This window comes from Telmatherina bonti (genome assembly GCF_933228915.1).
Source record: "Telmatherina bonti genome assembly, chromosome: 21".
Lineage (NCBI taxonomy): Eukaryota > Metazoa > Chordata > Actinopteri > Atheriniformes > Telmatherinidae > Telmatherina > Telmatherina bonti.
In genome coordinates, this window is record NC_136630.1 from 21,017,598 (window position 1) to 21,036,833 (window position 19,236).

General features: G+C 37.1%; 4 protein-coding genes across 7 annotated transcripts in view; 2 read left to right on the plus strand and 2 right to left on the minus strand.

Annotated features, from left to right (window-relative positions):
• The window catches only part of arhgap17a (Rho GTPase activating protein 17a), a 35,629-nt gene extending 33,857 nt beyond the window's left edge, over positions 1-1,772 (minus strand). For all 4 annotated transcript variants that reach the window (XM_079261323.1, XM_079261325.1, XM_079261322.1 and 1 more), the window contains exons 1-2: positions 1,633-1,772; positions 1,305-1,460 (exon numbers count right to left, since the gene is read on the minus strand). In XM_079261323.1, coding sequence (XP_079117449.1) covers positions 1,305-1,357 — 53 coding nt within the window. In that variant the 5' untranslated portion in view covers positions 1,358-1,460; positions 1,633-1,772. The remainder of the gene's footprint in view (positions 1-1,304; positions 1,461-1,632) is intronic.
• A 3,399-nt stretch (positions 1,773-5,171) lies between these two features.
• lcmt1 (leucine carboxyl methyltransferase 1) lies at positions 5,172-11,008 on the plus strand. The gene is made up of 11 exons (XM_079261441.1): positions 5,172-5,530; positions 6,092-6,183; positions 6,803-6,924; positions 7,244-7,320; positions 7,948-8,009; positions 8,091-8,193; positions 8,828-8,948; positions 9,180-9,281; positions 9,494-9,585; positions 10,185-10,282; positions 10,437-11,008. The coding sequence occupies exons 1-11, from the start codon at positions 5,445-5,447 to the stop codon at positions 10,457-10,459; spliced, it is 978 nt and encodes a 325-aa protein (XP_079117567.1). The 5' UTR covers positions 5,172-5,444; the 3' UTR covers positions 10,460-11,008.
• On the plus strand, positions 10,509-16,489 carry LOC306771438 (aquaporin-8-like; the record flags this gene model as incomplete). The annotated part of the gene is made up of 6 exons (XM_079260604.1): positions 10,509-10,601; positions 13,602-13,852; positions 13,949-14,075; positions 14,159-14,373; positions 16,211-16,345; positions 16,444-16,489. 6 exons carry the CDS (start codon positions 10,509-10,511, stop codon positions 16,487-16,489), a joined length of 867 nt encoding a protein of 288 aa, XP_079116730.1.
• Positions 16,490-16,779: 290 nt separating this feature from the next.
• hbae5 (hemoglobin, alpha embryonic 5) lies at positions 16,780-17,826 on the minus strand (the record flags this gene model as incomplete). The annotated part of the gene is made up of 3 exons (XM_079260697.1): positions 16,780-16,908; positions 17,047-17,254; positions 17,732-17,826. 3 exons carry the CDS (start codon positions 17,824-17,826, stop codon positions 16,780-16,782), a joined length of 432 nt encoding a protein of 143 aa, XP_079116823.1.
• Positions 17,827-19,236: the final 1,410 nt, after the last annotated feature.

Genomic DNA, 19,236 nt, shown 5'->3' on the forward strand with positions numbered 1-19,236 from the left:
TAAATAAAATAAAATGGTCGTCAAATCAGTGTACAACAGCAGAACAAATTCTTGTTTGCACAGTTTCAGTAATGAAGAAACACACCCAATTTTAATGGGCTCTTCTTCAGTCCATGCACCACTTCTTAACCAAGATCAATTCATTTTATTGCAATATTTTTTGCTGATGAACAAAGAGTGTATGAAAACCATACCCCTACCTGTGCTTAGCTAAGTCTACAAAATGAAATATAAAAAGGGGCCATTTCTATTTGAATAAATATATATTGTTAAATGAACCTGCTTTCATTTATAATCCAAAACCAGATGCATTAAAAGTCAAATATGCAGATGGTTTTTCATATTCTTCTGAATTTTTTATGCAGAATAGTTCAATTATGAATTAAAAAAAACATTAAATTGATTACTTCATGTAAAAATATTCCCATAACTATTTCAGAGAGTGCAAGATGCACCCAATGTCTGCTTGAAAATCCAAATCCTGCTGAACTTTACATTTGCACAACTATAAAATTATCAGTCACTGCTCAACACATGATAAAAAAAAAAAAAGATGACGTGTCTCTCCTTGATGTTCCCACAATGCCAGGCTGAACCCATTACTTAGACACCCAATTACAGAAGAGTGCAGTGTCATGATATGAAAATCACAACGACACAAGCTGACAGTGCTACATAAAGCCAAGTATGCTCTCTCTGTTGGCACTGACACACTTTCACTGTCAGTCAGACACTGAAGCATGCTTCATAATATTCATTAGAGAAGGATGATTCTTGAATTTTAGACAGCAGATCACTCAAGTTCATTTATTTTGGAAGTCTCTGAAGCAGCATTTTTTGCTTTTAATATTCTGGTAATGTATAAATAAATCCTGTGGCTTTCTTTATATAGTATGCATGTCTCACTGCATATGTCTAAACTCAGGAGAGCTAGGGAAAGTTATCACTACAAAACTTCAAATTATGTGTCAGGTATCAGGGTCAAGTTTGGATATTTCACACTTAAGCACTAAAAAGCCATGAGATTCGCATCTGAAGTCCCTAATTTCATTCAAAAATATATGCCTGATAGCCTGAAGTCATTAAAAGGGAAGGAAAGACTGCCCTACTTGTCAACCCAGCTACTAACACTGATTAGATTTTTTAAACTTATATGATTTCCTTCCCTTTCATCCACCCTTCAGTATCTCTCTGTCCATATATCCAAAGACATTTAATTTAAATAAAGTAAAAAGGTTGGTTAAAGTTAACTCTATCCATGTTAGAAATTAAATGAATAAGACGTGTCAGATTTCAGCACTTGCCTGCCAACTGTTTGATTGGCGAGTTGCTTCATCCGATTGAACTGCTTCTTCATTTTCGCTCCCTTGCCAGTCAAGTCTTCCGAAGTTACTCTTCAACACCAGGCTTTGGTTTGTCATGAAGTTCACGGGGCCTCTCCCAGTTTCCCCAAGCCGTCGCTATGACAGGAGAAAACAAGCGACAGCCATTGAGTCGAAAGCCAATTAAAATAGTTTGTAGCCTTTGCTAGCTCATGAGCTAGCCTTTATCTACGTAGAAATTCTACAAAAAAGTTTCCACTTGGGACGACGGCATGATAAGTGGACCCGCTTTTAGGGGAGCATTACGTACATTAAAGTCCCCGAGGTTCACCGTGACTAACTTTCACTGGCTTCTGCGGCTTTCCATGGCTCTCTTCGGTCGCTGTCTTGACCGTTAGCCGACGGGCTAACGTTGCCGAGCTGGATAATCCGTCGGCCGTTTCTTCCCAAAGCAGGGAACCGAGTGCACCGCTATAGCAGCAGCAGCAGCTCACCTCTGCCACTGCCAACACACACACATATACACGTACACACAACCGCAGGAAGTAACGCTGGAGCTTCACAGCATCTGCCAGGCAGGCAGCAACACCTCCCACTGGACACTAGCAGGAGAAACACACTTACTGAAGGAAATATTGGATAAAACTTAAGAAAGTTTCTTTTCTTTTCTTTTCTTTTTTTTTTTATTACAAACTCCATTGGTAATTTATAAAAGAAACTTCTGGAAGAACCACTAGTTAATTTATCAGCCAGTTTAGATGGCTAAGAGACTCCCAGGACCGGATTAAAAGTGCACAGGAACCCGGGCCCACAGTGTTCCAGGGGACCCCCTTCCCCATCGTAACATTGTGAAAATTTTGAATGATACACTGTAAAAACGATATTTCTAACATCTCTCAGTTGTTGGTACCAATGGCAATACAGACACCGTGATGTAACTATCAGGCTTTTATGTAAATTTTATTTCATGTCCAAACTGCTGGTGTTTGCCCCATGTGGGCCCCAAGTGGGTGTGGGCCCCTGGGCCTGTGCCCATAATGCCCATTGGATAATCTGGCCTTGGAGACTCCCCACTAAAAGCTCTGATTTAACCAACTACAACTAATACCTACATCACGGTTTATTTCTGACATTTGGGCATTTAGTACTTTATGGACTCCCAAATGTATAGATCCTGAATTTTAGTCAACTACTCACTGGTGACATTTACAGGAAATGTGAAAAGTTAATGGCACACTGATATTATTTTTAACAGCTGCAGGTCATTTACCTAGAATTATGCAATGGTTATTCCTTCATCCCAAACAATTTATTAAAAGATAAGTTAACAATTTACAATGTCGATGTTTCAGTGAAATTTTTCAAAATGTGAATAGTGTAAAGAAGAAGACTGTTTACATAAAAGTTGTTCTTGAACCAGAACATTTAGTAATCAATTCATGGTTGAAGTACTTATTTTGTTTTTCATTTGGGGTTATTCACCTTGTTAGTGTAAATCATGTTGTACAATGAATACTTAAACACTGAAAAGTTGTACATTCGCATTCAAAAATAAAAAAACAAAAAAATGTAATTACGTGAACAAGTAAAGGTCATAGCATATCTTATAAATGGCCTCATAGTCTTTCCTCATATTTCTCAGAAATGAGCAGCAGAGTTGAGAATGGGGATGAACTTGAAAAATCTAAAACTACATTTTGCCTAATGCTGAATCGCTTATTCTGCTTTTGTCTGTTGTTTTGAGCTTCTGGTAACACAGGTGGCAAGTGCTGACTATCAGATACCCCTGCCCTGAGCATGCCCCCTTGCTACAGCAGTCAGTTAGGATTGAATTGGGTCAAAGCATGAAGAAACAACAGAAAACACTTCCCTTACTACTGCACTGACAGGAGCATCAGCTTTTGTGGAGGCAGTGTGAAGATGTATGGTGGCACCTCCCTTACTGGAAAGACTCAGCTTGTCATCATTAGAAGTAATGCAAATGCAAAACAATGTCAAAAATAAGATTTTGCAACCACTGGCAATCCCATATTTACCTCCAGAATTTGGGAGTTGAGATGATGGAATGGCCTTGTAACAATGCTGATTGAAGAACGGAATAATGGCCATCCACAGCAGTGTGTGACCAAGCTGGTGACTAGCATAAGGAGGAGGTGCCAGGCTGTTGTATTTATGTATTGTTCTTTCAAATGCGACAGGCATCCTTGATTTTAATGATTTTGTAAATTGCCACTATGTTCACTTATCCATACCAATGAACTTCACCAAACAAGGCAGATTAATTCCAAGTTTTTCTTGGATGCAACCCACCTACTTTGCTCTGGGGACTTGATTGTGTATTTTCCCCATGCAAAATGTGTTAGATCTGAAGAAAATTAATAAAAGTCACTTGCGGTTATGCTTTTTCAACACCTGTGATGCTTTCGGTGGTTTTATGTAAAGCACTTTGAATTGTTTTGTACATGAAATGTGCTATACAAATAAACTTGCCTTGCCCATTCCTTGAAATGTGATGCATACAGTAAAGAGAATTTATTCATTTTACAGGAAGTGCATAATAGCTTTTCTAAGTCTCGGAACAGAGCCCACATCCCTTTTACTGTGAGGCCATCCATTCACCCTCAATGCCAATCTGGTCAAGTAAAAGACACCAGTAAAGTGGTTCAGTAAAGCTTCTGTCAGCAAACAAGAGGATAATGCTTTCGAAAGACCAAAAGTATTGATCTGAAGATGTACTCACCTGATTGAGAACACAAGAACTTTGATAACTTGAAACTCTACATTCAGCCCAGATTCGGGCAAGTATGTGTTGTAGGTCATGTAGCTAGTTGCTAATCTTATAGTGAACAGTCACGCACACCATGATTGTTTCTATACAATATATTGAATGGATCAAGTCTTTTTGTGATTTTACAAAAGCTGGATCAAAGTTTAAGTCTTATTATTTTTATTTTCCTGTGTGAGCTTTACTAGAGCTTGAAGTTAATGTTATCATTTGCTTAAATAATTTTATGTTTTTCTCTCTTTTATCCTTTCTTTTTCTATATTCTTTTTTTTCCATTTACAAATGCACTGTGAATATTGTAATGTTTAGCAAAAACAAGAAAAAATTCAAATCAAATCATGCCAAATTTTCAATCATTCATGCTCTTACATGTTTTATTCATGTTTTTAATTGTTACTATTTTGAGCAGATGTACTTTAGATGAACACTACATGCCAATAAAGAATATTTATTAAACTAGATAATCCATTCTAATATCATATTGATATCAACACGTTATGCTTTAAATTTAGACTACATATTTGTGGCTCTGCTAAGACTGTGCAATTATTTCCATTTAATACTTCCAGCATATTTAAATATGAAACCACTGTTGTTACATTTAGTAATGAGTTATTGTATTTAAAAAAAAAACTGTGAAATGCATTCATTCAAAACATGCTTTGTACATTTATAATCGCTTATGCACTTAGAATTTTTATTAGACCTTGTTGTTCTTTGATCATTTTATTTTATGTATTTTATTTATTTTCTTCTACATAGGTTTTTGGCCTTATAATGTTTATTGATTCAATTTATGCATTATTTTCAAACCTAAGCCCCTTTTTTTTGGGATGGCAATTAAGCTCAGTTTTTTATTATATCAAAATTTCTTTGAATTAGTTATGTACGAAGCCAGTCTTTTTTCTTGTTTCAATAAAAAACATAAAATAAAATAAAAAATGCTTCCAGCATTTTCACGTCAAACAAAAATAATCGCGATCGCGACACCTTTAATAAGAAAACATGAACCGGAAGTACTTGGTTTTATTTCCGGTCTCATTTTTCCATACAATCGTGCTCTGTAGATTTATTTTTAGTCCCATAAATATGAATCTGTCACTATGCTCTCTTTATTTTGCCCACAGCTAAAGTTATTATTCTTCTTGTTTAACAAAAAGAAAAATCTAGCAGCTTGAATATGCTGACTCATTTACTGCCCATATTATTTCGCTTTGTTAAATAGATCCACCTGTCAGTGTATTAAACAAGCTAGCTTGTAAGCTTGTGGTAGCTAACCACAGTGAAGCAGGTGAAGTTTTCATGTTTTCTCGATAACATTAAGGTAAGACTTCTTAATGGCAACTCGGCAACCTTTCACGGACACGGATACTGCAGATGAAGCGGTCAGGGCGACGTGTGACGATGCAACCACCTGCAAAAGGTAATATAGTAAGACAGTAACTGCTTAAAAACGTTACCCAGCTACTTGAACCAACTAAAATACACTTTAAAAAGATGAGTAAGAGCATTAATTGTAAGCTTTCTTTACACATTAAGCTGCATCTATTTTACTTTCTTAATATAGTAAGTGTTATGATACACAACCACAGACAGCTGAAATCACGTTATAAGAAAACTCATCTTTAAATATGTATATCTATTTTATAACCCATGTCCTTATATTGCTATGCACGTGCCAAAATGCCTGCTCTGTCCTTTAGAAATACAAGTCCCTAAAGATTCACAGTATGTGGCTGGCATGCTGCCCTGAGTTTATTATTAGGCTGTGAGTGAGACGTGTATGGATCTTACAGAGCCAAAAATGGACCAGAGATCTATATAGATCTTTATTGCCAGGACTTTATTCATCATATCAGTTGTCTGGTGACCATGTTATAGTTGAGGAATTAATTTGAGCTGATATGGAAGTTAATATACCTTGTTTAAAAAATATTATTATTCATGAGACATATCCTTGTTCAATTTATAATCTGCCTTTTAGGTTTGCAACCAGTAAAGGCTACTGGAAAGACCACTATATCCAGTACGTTGTGAGATCTGTGGGAGAGCGAAAAGCCCCTGAAATCAACAGAGGCAAGTAATCCAGTTATGTTGGTATATTCAGCTGCTTTAGTACACTGAGTGGCGCTACTGTATATTGCATATTTGTGTGTGACTGTAAATATTAATAAGGCCCACAGAATCGGCTGAATAGCTGTCTAGCAGTAGGTATGATCTCTGCTAAGTATGTATGTGCATAGAAATGACTACTACAAAAAGAAGAGGAAAAATGAATAAAAGCTCTTGCCTGCCGATTGGCGGTTCTATAGTTAAGTGAAATTTGATCAGTTGCGTGAATTGAGATCTGACTTTCACAATAATAACCTGTGTTTATCCAACAGTTTTTACCTACTTGTGTTAGGTTTAAACCAAATCTGTGACATTTGACGTGAAAGAAAGAAAGAAAGAAAGAAAAAGGAAGGAAGAAAAAGAATAATTACTAAATGAAATTGAAATGTAAACTAAAAAAAACAAAAACTTTAAATTAGGTATTTTGCATTTGGCTTCTACAGTCTGCTTGAATGTACCACCTCACCAGCTTTACATCATAATTTATGTTGGTGAAGTCTTGTGTGATATGCTTTCATACCACAGTTATTAATGAAGCCTTTAACAATTAGCTTTGTTTCTCTTCGCCTATCTGATTTAACAGGTTACTATGCCCGGGTTCAAGGGATGAACCTCCTCCTTGATGCTTTTATAAAGAAAACAGAATGTGACTGTCAAGTAATCAACCTGGGTGCAGGACTGGACACCACGTTTTGGAGACTTAAGGTTTGCAATGATAACTGGGATTCACAAAACCATCTAGTGACGTTTAGCCACATTTAATATAAAGCTGGGGTAGGTAATGTGGGGAGCTACCAAGATTTGAAAGTGGCACCCTGTCTTGGCTCCTCCCCGTCAGGTTTTGCTCCTTGCGTGATTCAAGGCTTTGTTTCTAACCACTTCACCAAGAGTTTAAAAAAAAAAAAAAAAGTCTCTGAGCAAGATTGCCTACTCCAGCTTTAACCAGACTTAATTATTTTATTCTATCCTCAACAAGATAAATAATTAATAACAAGGCACATGTGTGTTTGTGTGTATGTAATAGGATGAAAACCTCATGCCACGGAAGTTCTTTGAGGTTGACTTTCCCACTATTGTGGCCAGAAAAATACACTATATTAAGTAAGATATTTATTATTCTGCATTTTCTCTTTTTGTTTTTGTTTGTTGATAACAATTTTAATATGACTATTATCATATTACATTTTTAATTAAAAAAAAAAAGAAAGAAAGAAAGAAACTATACAATGCAGGTGCATTTTTTGGTTATTGCCTTCTGGCTTTGGTAATGACCTCCAGGGGGAGCAAGACCACTTTGTGAAACTTCTCAGTTTAGTGTTTTGCTGAAGAAATAGAGCAACATTGTTGGTGCATTTTTTTTTTTTTTTTTTTTTTTTTTTAAAATCATAAAATGTATGCAAATATTTATACTACATGTACTGGTATTTATAAAATATGTCTGTTTTCTAGCAAATATGTTTTTTTTATATACATAAGCAATGTCGTGGTGACGGAGCTATACATAAAGCTGAATTACTGTTAACTTTATTGTTCATATATATATATATATATATATATATATATATATATATTCATATATATATATATATATATATATATATATATTCATACTTTAAACATATAAGAGAAGATTTGCCATATAGATTTGGTTTGCAAGTAAAATGAATAACTCTAGCATAACTGTGATATGTAGTTGACTTTTAATTGTGTTGTGTTTTTTTCCACGAGGACAAGGCCACCCCTTTCCAAACCCATCATTGAGGCACATTCGACAGACTCCTTAGTGCTAGGTATTCAGCAAAAATGATTCCTTAACATTCATTGGGTTTGAACATAAACATTTTTTCCTGCAACTCTTTGTTTTTCTTCAGATGCCCACAGTCTTGACTCAGATCGATACTGTATTATTGGAGCAGACCTCAGAGACATCTCCACCCTGGATGAAAAACTGAAGAAGTTCCAGCTCAACCCAGAGTATGTGAAATAAATGGCTGTGTTTCAGTTTTGCATCTCAGCTGCACAAACTTGCTGAGCTTCTAAAGAAAGTTGAAGTAAAGCTGAAGTGAGAAATAAGTAGCTAGTACTGCTGTCTGTTGGTTGTGGTGGTGTTTTCCCAGCATATTTTTAAAGGTCCAAGAATTGCAGCTTATCTGTCTTTCTCACTATAAGTAGCCGTAGATAAGATGCACTGTACAGAGCAGTGGAGTGACTGCAGTGCAGCTGTAAAGTCTGCCATCTGGAGCCTGATTTGAAAGTTTGCCGCACCCATATGTCTGTATTGAGTACAAAACACCAAACTCTGTGTGGACTTCAGGAACCTTCAAGAAGGCAGCAACATAACGTTTAAAGTGTGAATTTGCCCAAATTTTCTTTTGAAGCTTTAAAAATTTGCTTCTGTCACAAGACTGTTGAGAAAACTTCTAACCTCTTATGTGTATGACTTTGCAGAAGTAAAACACAAAAATTCCTGAATAGTAATGCATTTCTTAGAGGACCGAAGCATCACTTTACCTGTTTTGCAGTATTTTTTGAGTATTGTTTTGCATTTAAAGAGTTCTCACTGAGAGCTCTGTTGTAACGTTGTTGCATGTGCGCTTCTCACCTCCAGATTACCGACATTGCTTTTATCAGAGTGTGTGCTGGTCTACATGACGCCGTCGCAGTCATCCAACGTTGTTCGCTGGGCAGCAGACACCTTTCACACTGCCATGTTTATAAACTATGAACAGGTAAAAAAATAATTCAATAAATACAAACCCAGAAGAGTCATCCTAATGAAGCAGGAAACGGATCACCCAGCTTGAGATTTTTAGTTTCACATAACTATACTTTGCATGTAGCTGCAAAGCCTTCAGTTCTTTATTTCTAGGTAGTGGCTGAAAGTTGGTGAAAGTGAAGAAAACTATATGATTAGGTAGAAGCAGAAAGCTTCCTCCTGTCAACATTGTCTGTACATCCAGGTGAACATGAGCGATCGATTTGGTCAGGTGATGATCGAGAACCTTCAGCGTCGCCAGTGCACCCTGGCAGGAGTCGAGACCTGCCAGTCACTGGACTCTCAGGTAACCTCACCTTGTCATTCAGTATTTACAGGACAATTCCTTACAAGCGTATCAATGTCAAGTTTCTTTTAATAACCTGGTTTAAAACGTAAGGAGAATTTGAAAGAGACTTATTCAACATGTGATCTGGTCACCAAAACCTGAAACTTGCTTTGTCTTCCTGTACCCTCCTGTATCGATACACAACATTGTTTATTGTGTGGTGTGTGCAGAAGGAACGATTTCTGAGGACTGGCTGGGAGCATTCAGATGCTCTCGATATGATGACAGTCTACAGTATGCTCCCTCAGGATGACGTGGAAAGGTGATGCATGGACAGTATCCCTTTGTGTCTATGAAAGAAGGAAGTGTTATCACTGTTTCAGTAATCGTCTCCCTTCATATACACTACCAGTCAAAAGTTTGGACACACTTTCCCATTAGATTCAACAGAAAAGTGTGCTGTCATTTATTTTGTTTCTAATCTTGGCATTCTTTCAAATAATATCACCCAAACTACTGCTTGTCTGTTTACCACCTTAAAGCAGTTGCTTTTGTCTGTTGTTGCCCTGGCGACTGTAATTCATTGTACTCTGGTATCAATCAGGCCTCCATCTATCACTTCCAGTTGATTAAAAATACTGACACACAACATCTCTTGATACTTTTAAATCCCTCCTTAAAACTTTCCTTTTTTTATAGACCTTTTGTTATTTTTTGATTAATATATTTGATATTCTTTTGCTTCTAAACTGGTTGGCCTTGTCCCCAGATTAGCAGCATCACCGTGGTAAAATAGCAGGGATACAGAAAGGAGTTAACATGTTTTTTTTTTGGAGTGGAAATCCCTGGTCCTTTAGATTCACAATGGTTTGCTAGATCATAATCTGAGATGAAACAATAAATTTGCTTTATTTCTTTCAGAATCGAGCGTTTGGAGTTCCTGGATGAAAGGGAGCTGCTGCAGCAGCTTCTTCAACACTACAGCATCTGCTGGGCCACCAAGGATAAACTTAATCTGGGTAAAGATACATACTGAAACCATAGGTTACTTGTATGAAAACCTTTCTGTGACCAGTCTATTCCAGTATGCTAAATGGCGCCACATCGCCTACTTTCACATATCCACCCATTTGCACTGTTTTAATGCAAACGGGTCATGTTGTGTTTCCACAGGACTTTCACAGTTGGCATTTTGAGCGTAAAGCGCCTCCATCTTTGGACATGCTTCACATACGAGTTTGCCAAATGGAGAAGGTGAACGGAAAAAGAGACTTTGGGGGAAAAGGAAACACTTGTTTCTCCATCAAGTTCTCATCTGAGATGCTTTCGGTGCTGAAGGTCCCGACATCAGCAGCATGTGATTTCATGAGCACACGCTGTGACACAGAAAGTACTCACAGTAAAACATGGGGACTGTGAGCCATTTCAACTGTAAAAGGTTCCTCAAAGATGTCATCTAAATGTTCTGTTTATCAGTGTTGGAAAGTTAAGACTGGAAGACATATGCAGAATATGGGATGTCATGTATTTGTGCTTTTCTGTTCTTTATGTGCCAATTTGAATAATTAATTGATTATCATACATGGTATAAAACACACATGCATGTGGAGACGCTTGTCAAACTACTAGAAATGTATAATCAGTAGAAACCAGTTCATTTCCATGTGCTTGCAGAATGTTTTCTATTTTTGACCCCCAGCATAAACAGATTAGTTTGTAATGATAAATGCTGATCAGTGCAGATAATAAAATAAAAAAAAATCTTTTGTGTTAAGACCTTATTGCAGTTTCCTTTTACAAGTCCCATAGAAATATCCTCATATATTTGTTTTCTGATATTCACTGATTGTATGAGCTTCTGGATAACAGTTTTGGGATGGTAAATGCTTACAGGAAGGTGTGTGGTGGGGGGGGGGTTCCTAACAAAGAAAAATAAGGATGTGTGTGTGTCCTTCATGCAACATCCTATGAATAACTTGAATACTCTACAAAAGCAAGTATTTCCACAATAATGACTAGAATGGAAGTTCTCTAGCTAAGGTGGAAAAACTGGTGGAGGGGAAAGAAATTGGGACTATTGGGTGCACTGCTGTTGTTGGGAATGTGGGTGTGGGTGGGATCGTCCAGCCTGCAGTATCACAGACCAGTTCTGGGAGTCCTGATTATGTTTGGAAAATTTAGTAAATAGTCATGAACTTCATATTTTTACGAATGCTTTTTTATAAAATAGACTTTATTCACAGCCTTAATCATTAACTTTATAGATTTAATCTTTTGCTTGCTCTTCCATTTCTCCACACCTGATTGCACAAATCATGACAGATTTATGTGTTTATTTCAAGTCAACATTCAGCATGTTTGCTGCAATTTAGATTGTGCAGGGTGGAGAGCAGGTCATACCTATTAAGTTTTAACTATTTTTTTTAAATGTTTTCTGTCACTTATTGCACTGTTTATCCCATCTCTTGGGGTAGGAGCTGTTATCACCTTGTGACAACATCATTAATGGACAGATAAAGTCTATAATTTTTATTGCAGAGGAGGAACTTCAACCCTGCTGTTTCTCTAAACATCTAGCAGCGGCGGGATGGAGCTACATTTGCTTCTGCTTTATGTCCTGGTGCAGATGGTTGGATTGAAACTGGTTTGACTAAAGTAAGATACAAATATGGACCCTCTTCTCTGCCAAAATACAAAAATAAAATGTCCTGCTAAAAATCTAAATACTTCTTGTATAGACAGTCTGAAATTTAGGAAACAGAAAATGTTGGATGCAGTTGAACAAGATTTGCCGCTGAACTCAAAACCTGTTATACATACATACATACATACATACATACATACACACACATATACACACATATATATATATATATATATATATATATATATATATATATATATATATATATACATATATAAAGCGCAGTAGAAGTGAATTAATCTGAAAAAATTGTTTTATTTTTTGTATATGTAAAAATTGAAACTGTTAGCTGCTGCAGTACTACTTTATAATTTGTGAACTTTGAACTTTTTTTTTCATATTCCTGGAAAACCATGACCAAGAACGTCATATATTTACAATCCTAGAATTAGAGAAAGATAAAAAAGCAAATATTTCAGAGAAAAGAACAGCTTGATGATGAATGAATTTCTTTTGAACATGTTATAAGCAAACAATAATAAATTAATGTCCAGACATAAATAGAAATAAATAAAAGAAGCAAGACATAACAGAGCTCTACATAGTCTATTTACAAATCTGAAAAGAAGCAGGAGGAAGTAAAAATTTACATTATCCCACAACCTTTAATCATTTATTTTCAATTTCTTAGCTTCCTATCAACATGCAACTTAAGCAGGTAATGAAAAAATATCAATATTGGGTTATTTATAATGTTCAGTAAAATTGATTATTTTATTTTATTTTATTTTGTACATGCAAAAGTATGCAAAGCTGTAAGATAATAGATGTAAGATATGTAAGATAAATTAGGGCTGGCAGTTTTTAATCCATACAATTATGACTAAGTTTGATAAATACACAATAGTCGTTTTTTTTTTTTTTTTTTTTTTTTTTTAAAGTTGCACAGCCATCTGAAAAGAGTTTGAACTTCACTCATTCACTGGTAGACAGATTAAAGACCATTGCAGTGACATCACTATCTGCAGGAGTGATGCTCAGACAGAAATTGATCAAAATCACTGCAAATTGACCTCTACCAAATGGTAGACAGGGACCTTAAAGGGTTCAAGTCTATAAATACAAATCTGTTTAATAAACCTCAATGGAAATGTATACATATAACAAAATCCTGTTTAAGCGCAAAGCTTGTTATATATTCAGTTTAACATGGAAAACTACTCAGGTTTGTATAATCTAATGTTGACTTAAGGGACTTGAAAAGTTCACTGAACCCTGTGAGTTGTAAAGTCAGTCTTCCTGGTTTGACTTAAGCCTTCCTGTGCAACCCATTAACCAGGGAGGATGATTATTGTGAGAAAATAGCAGTTTTACCTCTGGTGTGCGTACCTGATGTCACTAAATCTGGTCAGATTTTACACACTGTGTCCTGCATTAAACCTTATCACTCCTTTCGAAAAGCATCTTTAAACAGGGTTGAAGTGCTGGCAAATATCTTAAGGTGAAGACATATTGGGCGGAGATTGTGCCATATCTTCACCTTTTGTGTTTTATGACCAATAAATCCAGCGTGCCAACAAGGTGACGATTATAAATAATGCCTTGACCCAGTCAGAGGGCTGCTTCAGGTGTACGTGCTGGACGGGGGATAATGAGTGCTTGAGTTCAGATGAAACAACCTGAACTGTTCGGAGAAAATGGAAATGAGCGACACAGATTCTACTCTCATGGAAAAAGGGAAGAAAGCACCACTTTCCAAACCTCGCCGCAACAAATATGAAAGATTGTACCAGCCCTGCGTCGCTGAACTAGTTGGGACTATGTTCTTTGTTTTCATTGGCTGTGTGTCCGTCATTGAGAATGTGCCCGCAGCTGGACGGCTGCAGCCGGCCCTGGTTCATGGGCTGGCTGTTGCTGTGTTGGTGGCTGTAATGGATAACATCAGGTAACAGGTTTTGTTGCATTAAAGTTTTTATATTAGGTTTTGAGGGAAAACATAGTATTCCTTTCACCTCTGATGACTCTTTTTTTCTCATTCAAGTGGGTCCCATTTCAACCCTCCCTTCACTATTGCCATCTACTTATGTGGAGGCATGGAGCTGATGATGGTTGGACCCTACCTTGTCAGCCAGCTGATTGGAGGGGTGCTTGGAGCTGGAATGGCCAAGGTCAGCTGCAAATAAACTTAAAAAGATGCATGCCCGAGCTCCTTTATTGGCAACACTGTGACCATGCATTTGACACTTCACAGCTAATGACGCCTGCAGAACGCTACAACAATGCCACAGGAGCAGCATTTGACATCCTGAAGTCAGAGAGCCAGCTGTACGGGGCCATCTTTGGGGAAGTGGCCATGACCTGCCTGGTCACCATGGTGGTGCTGTTGGTGGCAGTAAATGGCAGGACGAAAACTCCGCTCGCTCCGTTTCTGGTGGGCTGTACCATCATCATCAACGTCTTGGCAGGGTGAGATGAAAAGGGCAACAATCACAACACAGTTAGACGTGTGTCAGTTATTTATTGTGTTAAATATTTACACTCAGATTGATGTAGATGTGACTGAATTTTGACTCTTCCTCTCTGCAAGATAAACAGAATACACCCAACGTGTTTAATATGGAAGGGTGATTATATAGCTGTGGCTTTAAGTCATGTTGAGTCTTCCACCTGATGACCTGCTTGTTTGTGCGTTGAAAATGTGTGTAAAGGTCAATGCTTGACACGCTACTGTGCATATTCAGCTAATTTTGCTACCCTGTTGTCAGCCATTGGTTGGTTTACTGCTGGTTTTAGACCTCGGACTTTGACAATCATAAAGGCATCACTGACATTTTTTGGAACCAGATGTGACCATGTTTGGAAAAAAGTTGAAGAGCAATGTCTGAAGCAAAAAACTCAGTTTTCAGAGAACAGGGGTTACCATAGTAACCCAACGCTTTTATGAAAGCTAATATCACTTTATGTTTTGAATCATTCTGGAAATGTTCAGATGGAGGGAAACGGGTTGAATTTTCCACAATGATCTTATCAGATTTATATAAACAGTCTGACAAGTTGTACACTATGATCAATATGTTTTTCTTCTCTATCTATCTCAATAAGTCAACCAACAAAGCCAAAAATGTGCTTGCTGTTAAATTATGTGTTTGTATAACAGCTTTGTTGTGAGGGTAATTGTTGATATTGTTGCTTGTGTAGGTGATTACTCTCATATTGAGCAGCGTTCTGAAGATTCCTACAAACAACACTTCACCTGTGCCCAAAATAAGCAAGATAGCCATGATAATCATGCTTACAAGTTATTCAAAGCCAGTGTAGTGTCTGCCTACGGTTAACTGCTGACTGATTTGATTTTCTCCCATACTGAGGTAGATTCACATGGCCGTGATGTGATAATACTCAGTGGTAGGTTGGCAGGATGCTTTTACTTGCACCAGCAATCAGCTGAGCAATATATGACTGACTTGTGGCACTGCTATTTGAAACGATTCACTTTTTCTGACTTTTTACTGTAAGTTATTCTAGCATTTCCCATTTAAATATGAAGTTGAAGTAAGACTTTAAACACCTGAAGAACATCAAAATCAATTCTAGCTAAGTGTCTGTGGTGAGCAAAATACTCTTCATAGGTTTTCCCTTTTGCTTCTTCCTCTTTTATTTCTGTAAAGACCTTCCATATATCTTCCATAAACACTATCCTGAGCATGCTGGTTTTTGTGACCAATCGGAACAGACTGGGCTTTTTTTTTTTTTTTTTTGGTAAAGAGGTAGGCCTTGAAGAGACAGTAACTATAATGGAGTGTTAAGGCAAGATCACAAGGAACTCTGCTGTTTCCATACTGCTCTGCAGTATGGAAAAAATATTATGCTATCACTCACATTAATGCATTTAAATTTACTCTACAAGTCTTCCCAAACAAAATCACAAATCTATAAATAAACTTAGAATGAACTCTTTAAATTTATAGTGGGAATATAAGTTACACTTTTTTATCTAGATTTCTTTCTTTTAATAATAATAATAATAATAATAATAATAATAATAATAATAATAATAATAATAATAATAATAATAATAATAAAATGTTTAGAATAAAATTTTAAATATCAACTAGTACAATAATATTTACATTATTTGGATTTGAAAATATCCATTGATAACTCTCTTTGTAAAAGAAAAGTAAAAAATAATAAGAAGAAGAAGAATAAGAATACTACTACTACTACTACTACTACTACTACTACTACTACTACTAATAATAATAATAATAATTTAATTTGTTCAAAATGTTTATGGATACAGCGGAGACATATCAGGAACGTGTCTGAATCCTGCAAGGGCTTTCGGACCAGCTGTGATGACCAACTACTGGATCTACCACTGGGTGTACTGGGTTGGACCCATTGGAGGAGGGGTGGTGGCCGCTGCTTTGCTCAGGTGCGAGGATATAATTAAATCCATTCTTCATGATTGGCTAAATAAGTGTGAGGATACAATCATTACCTCTTGTCTCATGGGTCTCTCTCCTCTTTCAGGCTCATTCTCGGAGATAATAAGTTACGAGTTGTTATGAAATCATAATCATATTGTGGATTTATTGTTCTGGAGGTGGCACTGAACTTTTAAACATTTATGGTTAGGATAGACTATAGCCTACTTTTAAATCATAATGGTTGATGTTGTTTTGTGTTCTTTGTGTCCCCATAATGTAAAGATTTACCCAAGACAATCAGTAGTGTAAATATAAAAAATACAAATAAAAATGAATAAGACAAGCTTTGGGCGGCATGCACTTTAATTATTGTGTGAATTTCTCCATGGATAACATGGTCATGGCTGTTGTGCCTGCGCACACCCATTTGCCGGACAGCTCAGCGGTATCTCTCAGAGAGAGCCAGGGCCAAGGCGGAGAGGAATTTATCAAAAGCGACGTGGGCCTCTGGGCTGAAGTCCCCTGGGAACATGGTGGAAATCACAACCTGAACGCAGTGGGCCAGGATCTGCACACAGAAGAAACCCAATTTATGGCAATCAGAACATTTTAAGTGAACCAGTTAAGCTCAGAAGGAGCCCAGAATTAAATGTGCAAGCAAATAAAGTTCGGATCAGATAGTATAAAGTTTAAATTCCTCTTTTACCTTAAAATTGGCTGGGTCCACCCTCATCTGGAAGGCATGCCGCTCACTGAGCTCCAGCATGCCCTTGGTCAGGTCATCAATCGCGCTGACAGCCTGAGCCACGCCACCCATGATTACCTTGCCGTGTTTCTTCACGGGGGCAGAGCCAGGGCTCAGATCTGGCCAGTGGGCGAAGTAGGTTTTGGTTTGGGGGTAGACAACGAGCATCCTGTGGAAATACAGACGGCATTAAATGGTCAATGGGAAAACACACAACTTTCCAAACCTGAGCAAACGGATTGAATATTTTCTTGTCATTTTATCTATGATGACTATGTAGCGGCTAAGTTCCTTTGGCGCAATCGGTCAGCACGCGGTACTTATAAAAAAGTATTTTGTAAACATGCCGAGGTCGTGAGTTCGAGTCTCACCTGGAGCAGTATAAATAATTCATACTTTTATTGAAATAATCTGGTAATTCTACCATTCACTTTTACGCTAACAGCCGCCCACTGACACCCACTTTGTTTTACAAAACCAAATACATTTATATTATTATTCTACATTAGCAGCTTAAGCTACTGATAATGTGGGAAGGCATCATGCTGCCTGATATCAGTCAAACAAATCCACGCAGGAATAACCCACCTCATAAAACTACCTCTGGCATCAGCTAGTCTTTAAAACAAAGAAACATAACTCTCACCTGGACAGAGCATCAGCCCCAATAGCATCAGCTGACTTGGAGATCTTGGCCCAAAGCGCCTTGACCGCAGCCTTGTCCTTGTCTGTTAAACTCATGTCTGCTTGCTTTTCTCACCTTGATCAAATGGTGATTCCTGGTCACTCTGGCGATGTTCTTAAATTCAGTTGCCCCCCCAGTTACACCCATGGGAGCGGGTGCCAACCCGAGCCAATTGACGTAGATAGGACCCTTCAAACTCCCCTGATAGAAACTTTAGTGGCCAGATGCCAGCGCAAAAGCCACTATCAGCTGCCCACATCACGGGTGGCAGTTGGCATGAACACGATCAGTTGCGTATTATGTACGCATGACATCAAATTTTGGGGTCTGGGTGCTGAGGCTGAAGCTCTGAGTCCACTTAAGGTCACAGGAGACTTCAGGTCATACAGCAGGTCCCAGAAGTGATAGGCACATGTGGGTAGCAGTGGGTGCAGAAAGGCTGGTGGAGGAATTAACTTTATCTCTGTACGAAATTACTGTAAAACTCACCGGTTTTATTCTGAAAACTGATGTTTTTTGTGGTCTTCACCATGATACCAACGATGCTATAATTGCTACTGGCAGCAGAAACTGAAAGTGGCAACCTGGAGAACAAAAAGCTTATTTTATATTTATTGAGTGTTGCTACTAATTTTTGTGAATATTGGCTCACCTGTAAGACCTGCCAGGTATCCATCCTGTCATCACTTACTTTAAGTCAGCATGTTGCTGCTGATTAAGTTGTTGTTTTGCAAGCTGAAGCTGTTTGTTGGGATGAATAAATGTATCTAAATATGGATCTGAAGTGGGAGAAAACATTCCTTTCCAGAAAATAATGTAAGTGAAAACTACATGAAAAAACTAAACAAAAAAAAAAAAAAAAAAAAAAAAAAAAAAACACTTTCTGGATTAAAATGAACTTTTTACCAACATTTATCATGAGATAAATTGGCCATTTTGTTGCTTATTTTAAGAAATATTCAATCCAATCCACTTTATGTATAAAGCACATTTTAAAAACAGAATGTCTACAAAGATGCCTCACAGAGTCAAATATCACAAAATTATTTAAGCAGGCGAATAAACTTAAATTATCAAGAAATGTAAGATAAGTGCACTTCTTCTGATTTATGTCCAGTTTCAAATTTTAAAAAGTCCAAAAGCGGAAAAATACTTTTTGAAAATTAAAAGCAAATAAAGCAGGAAAAAATACAACTGGAATCCAGAAACGGGGAAGTCAGACCCATTTGCACGTCTTGCACTTTTTAAAACTAGAAAATGCCAACAAAATAATTATAGAAACAGACATCCGTCAAAAGGTGCTTCACAGAGAAAGTACGTGGATAACATTACCAACAAAATAAAAAATATATGCAAAATAAAGCACACAAAATAAAAATATATAACATAAAAGTAATCATAAAAGCCCAACATAACCCTTAAGGCCGCTATGCATTCTTTATACAGCAAATCGTTTCTGTTCAACT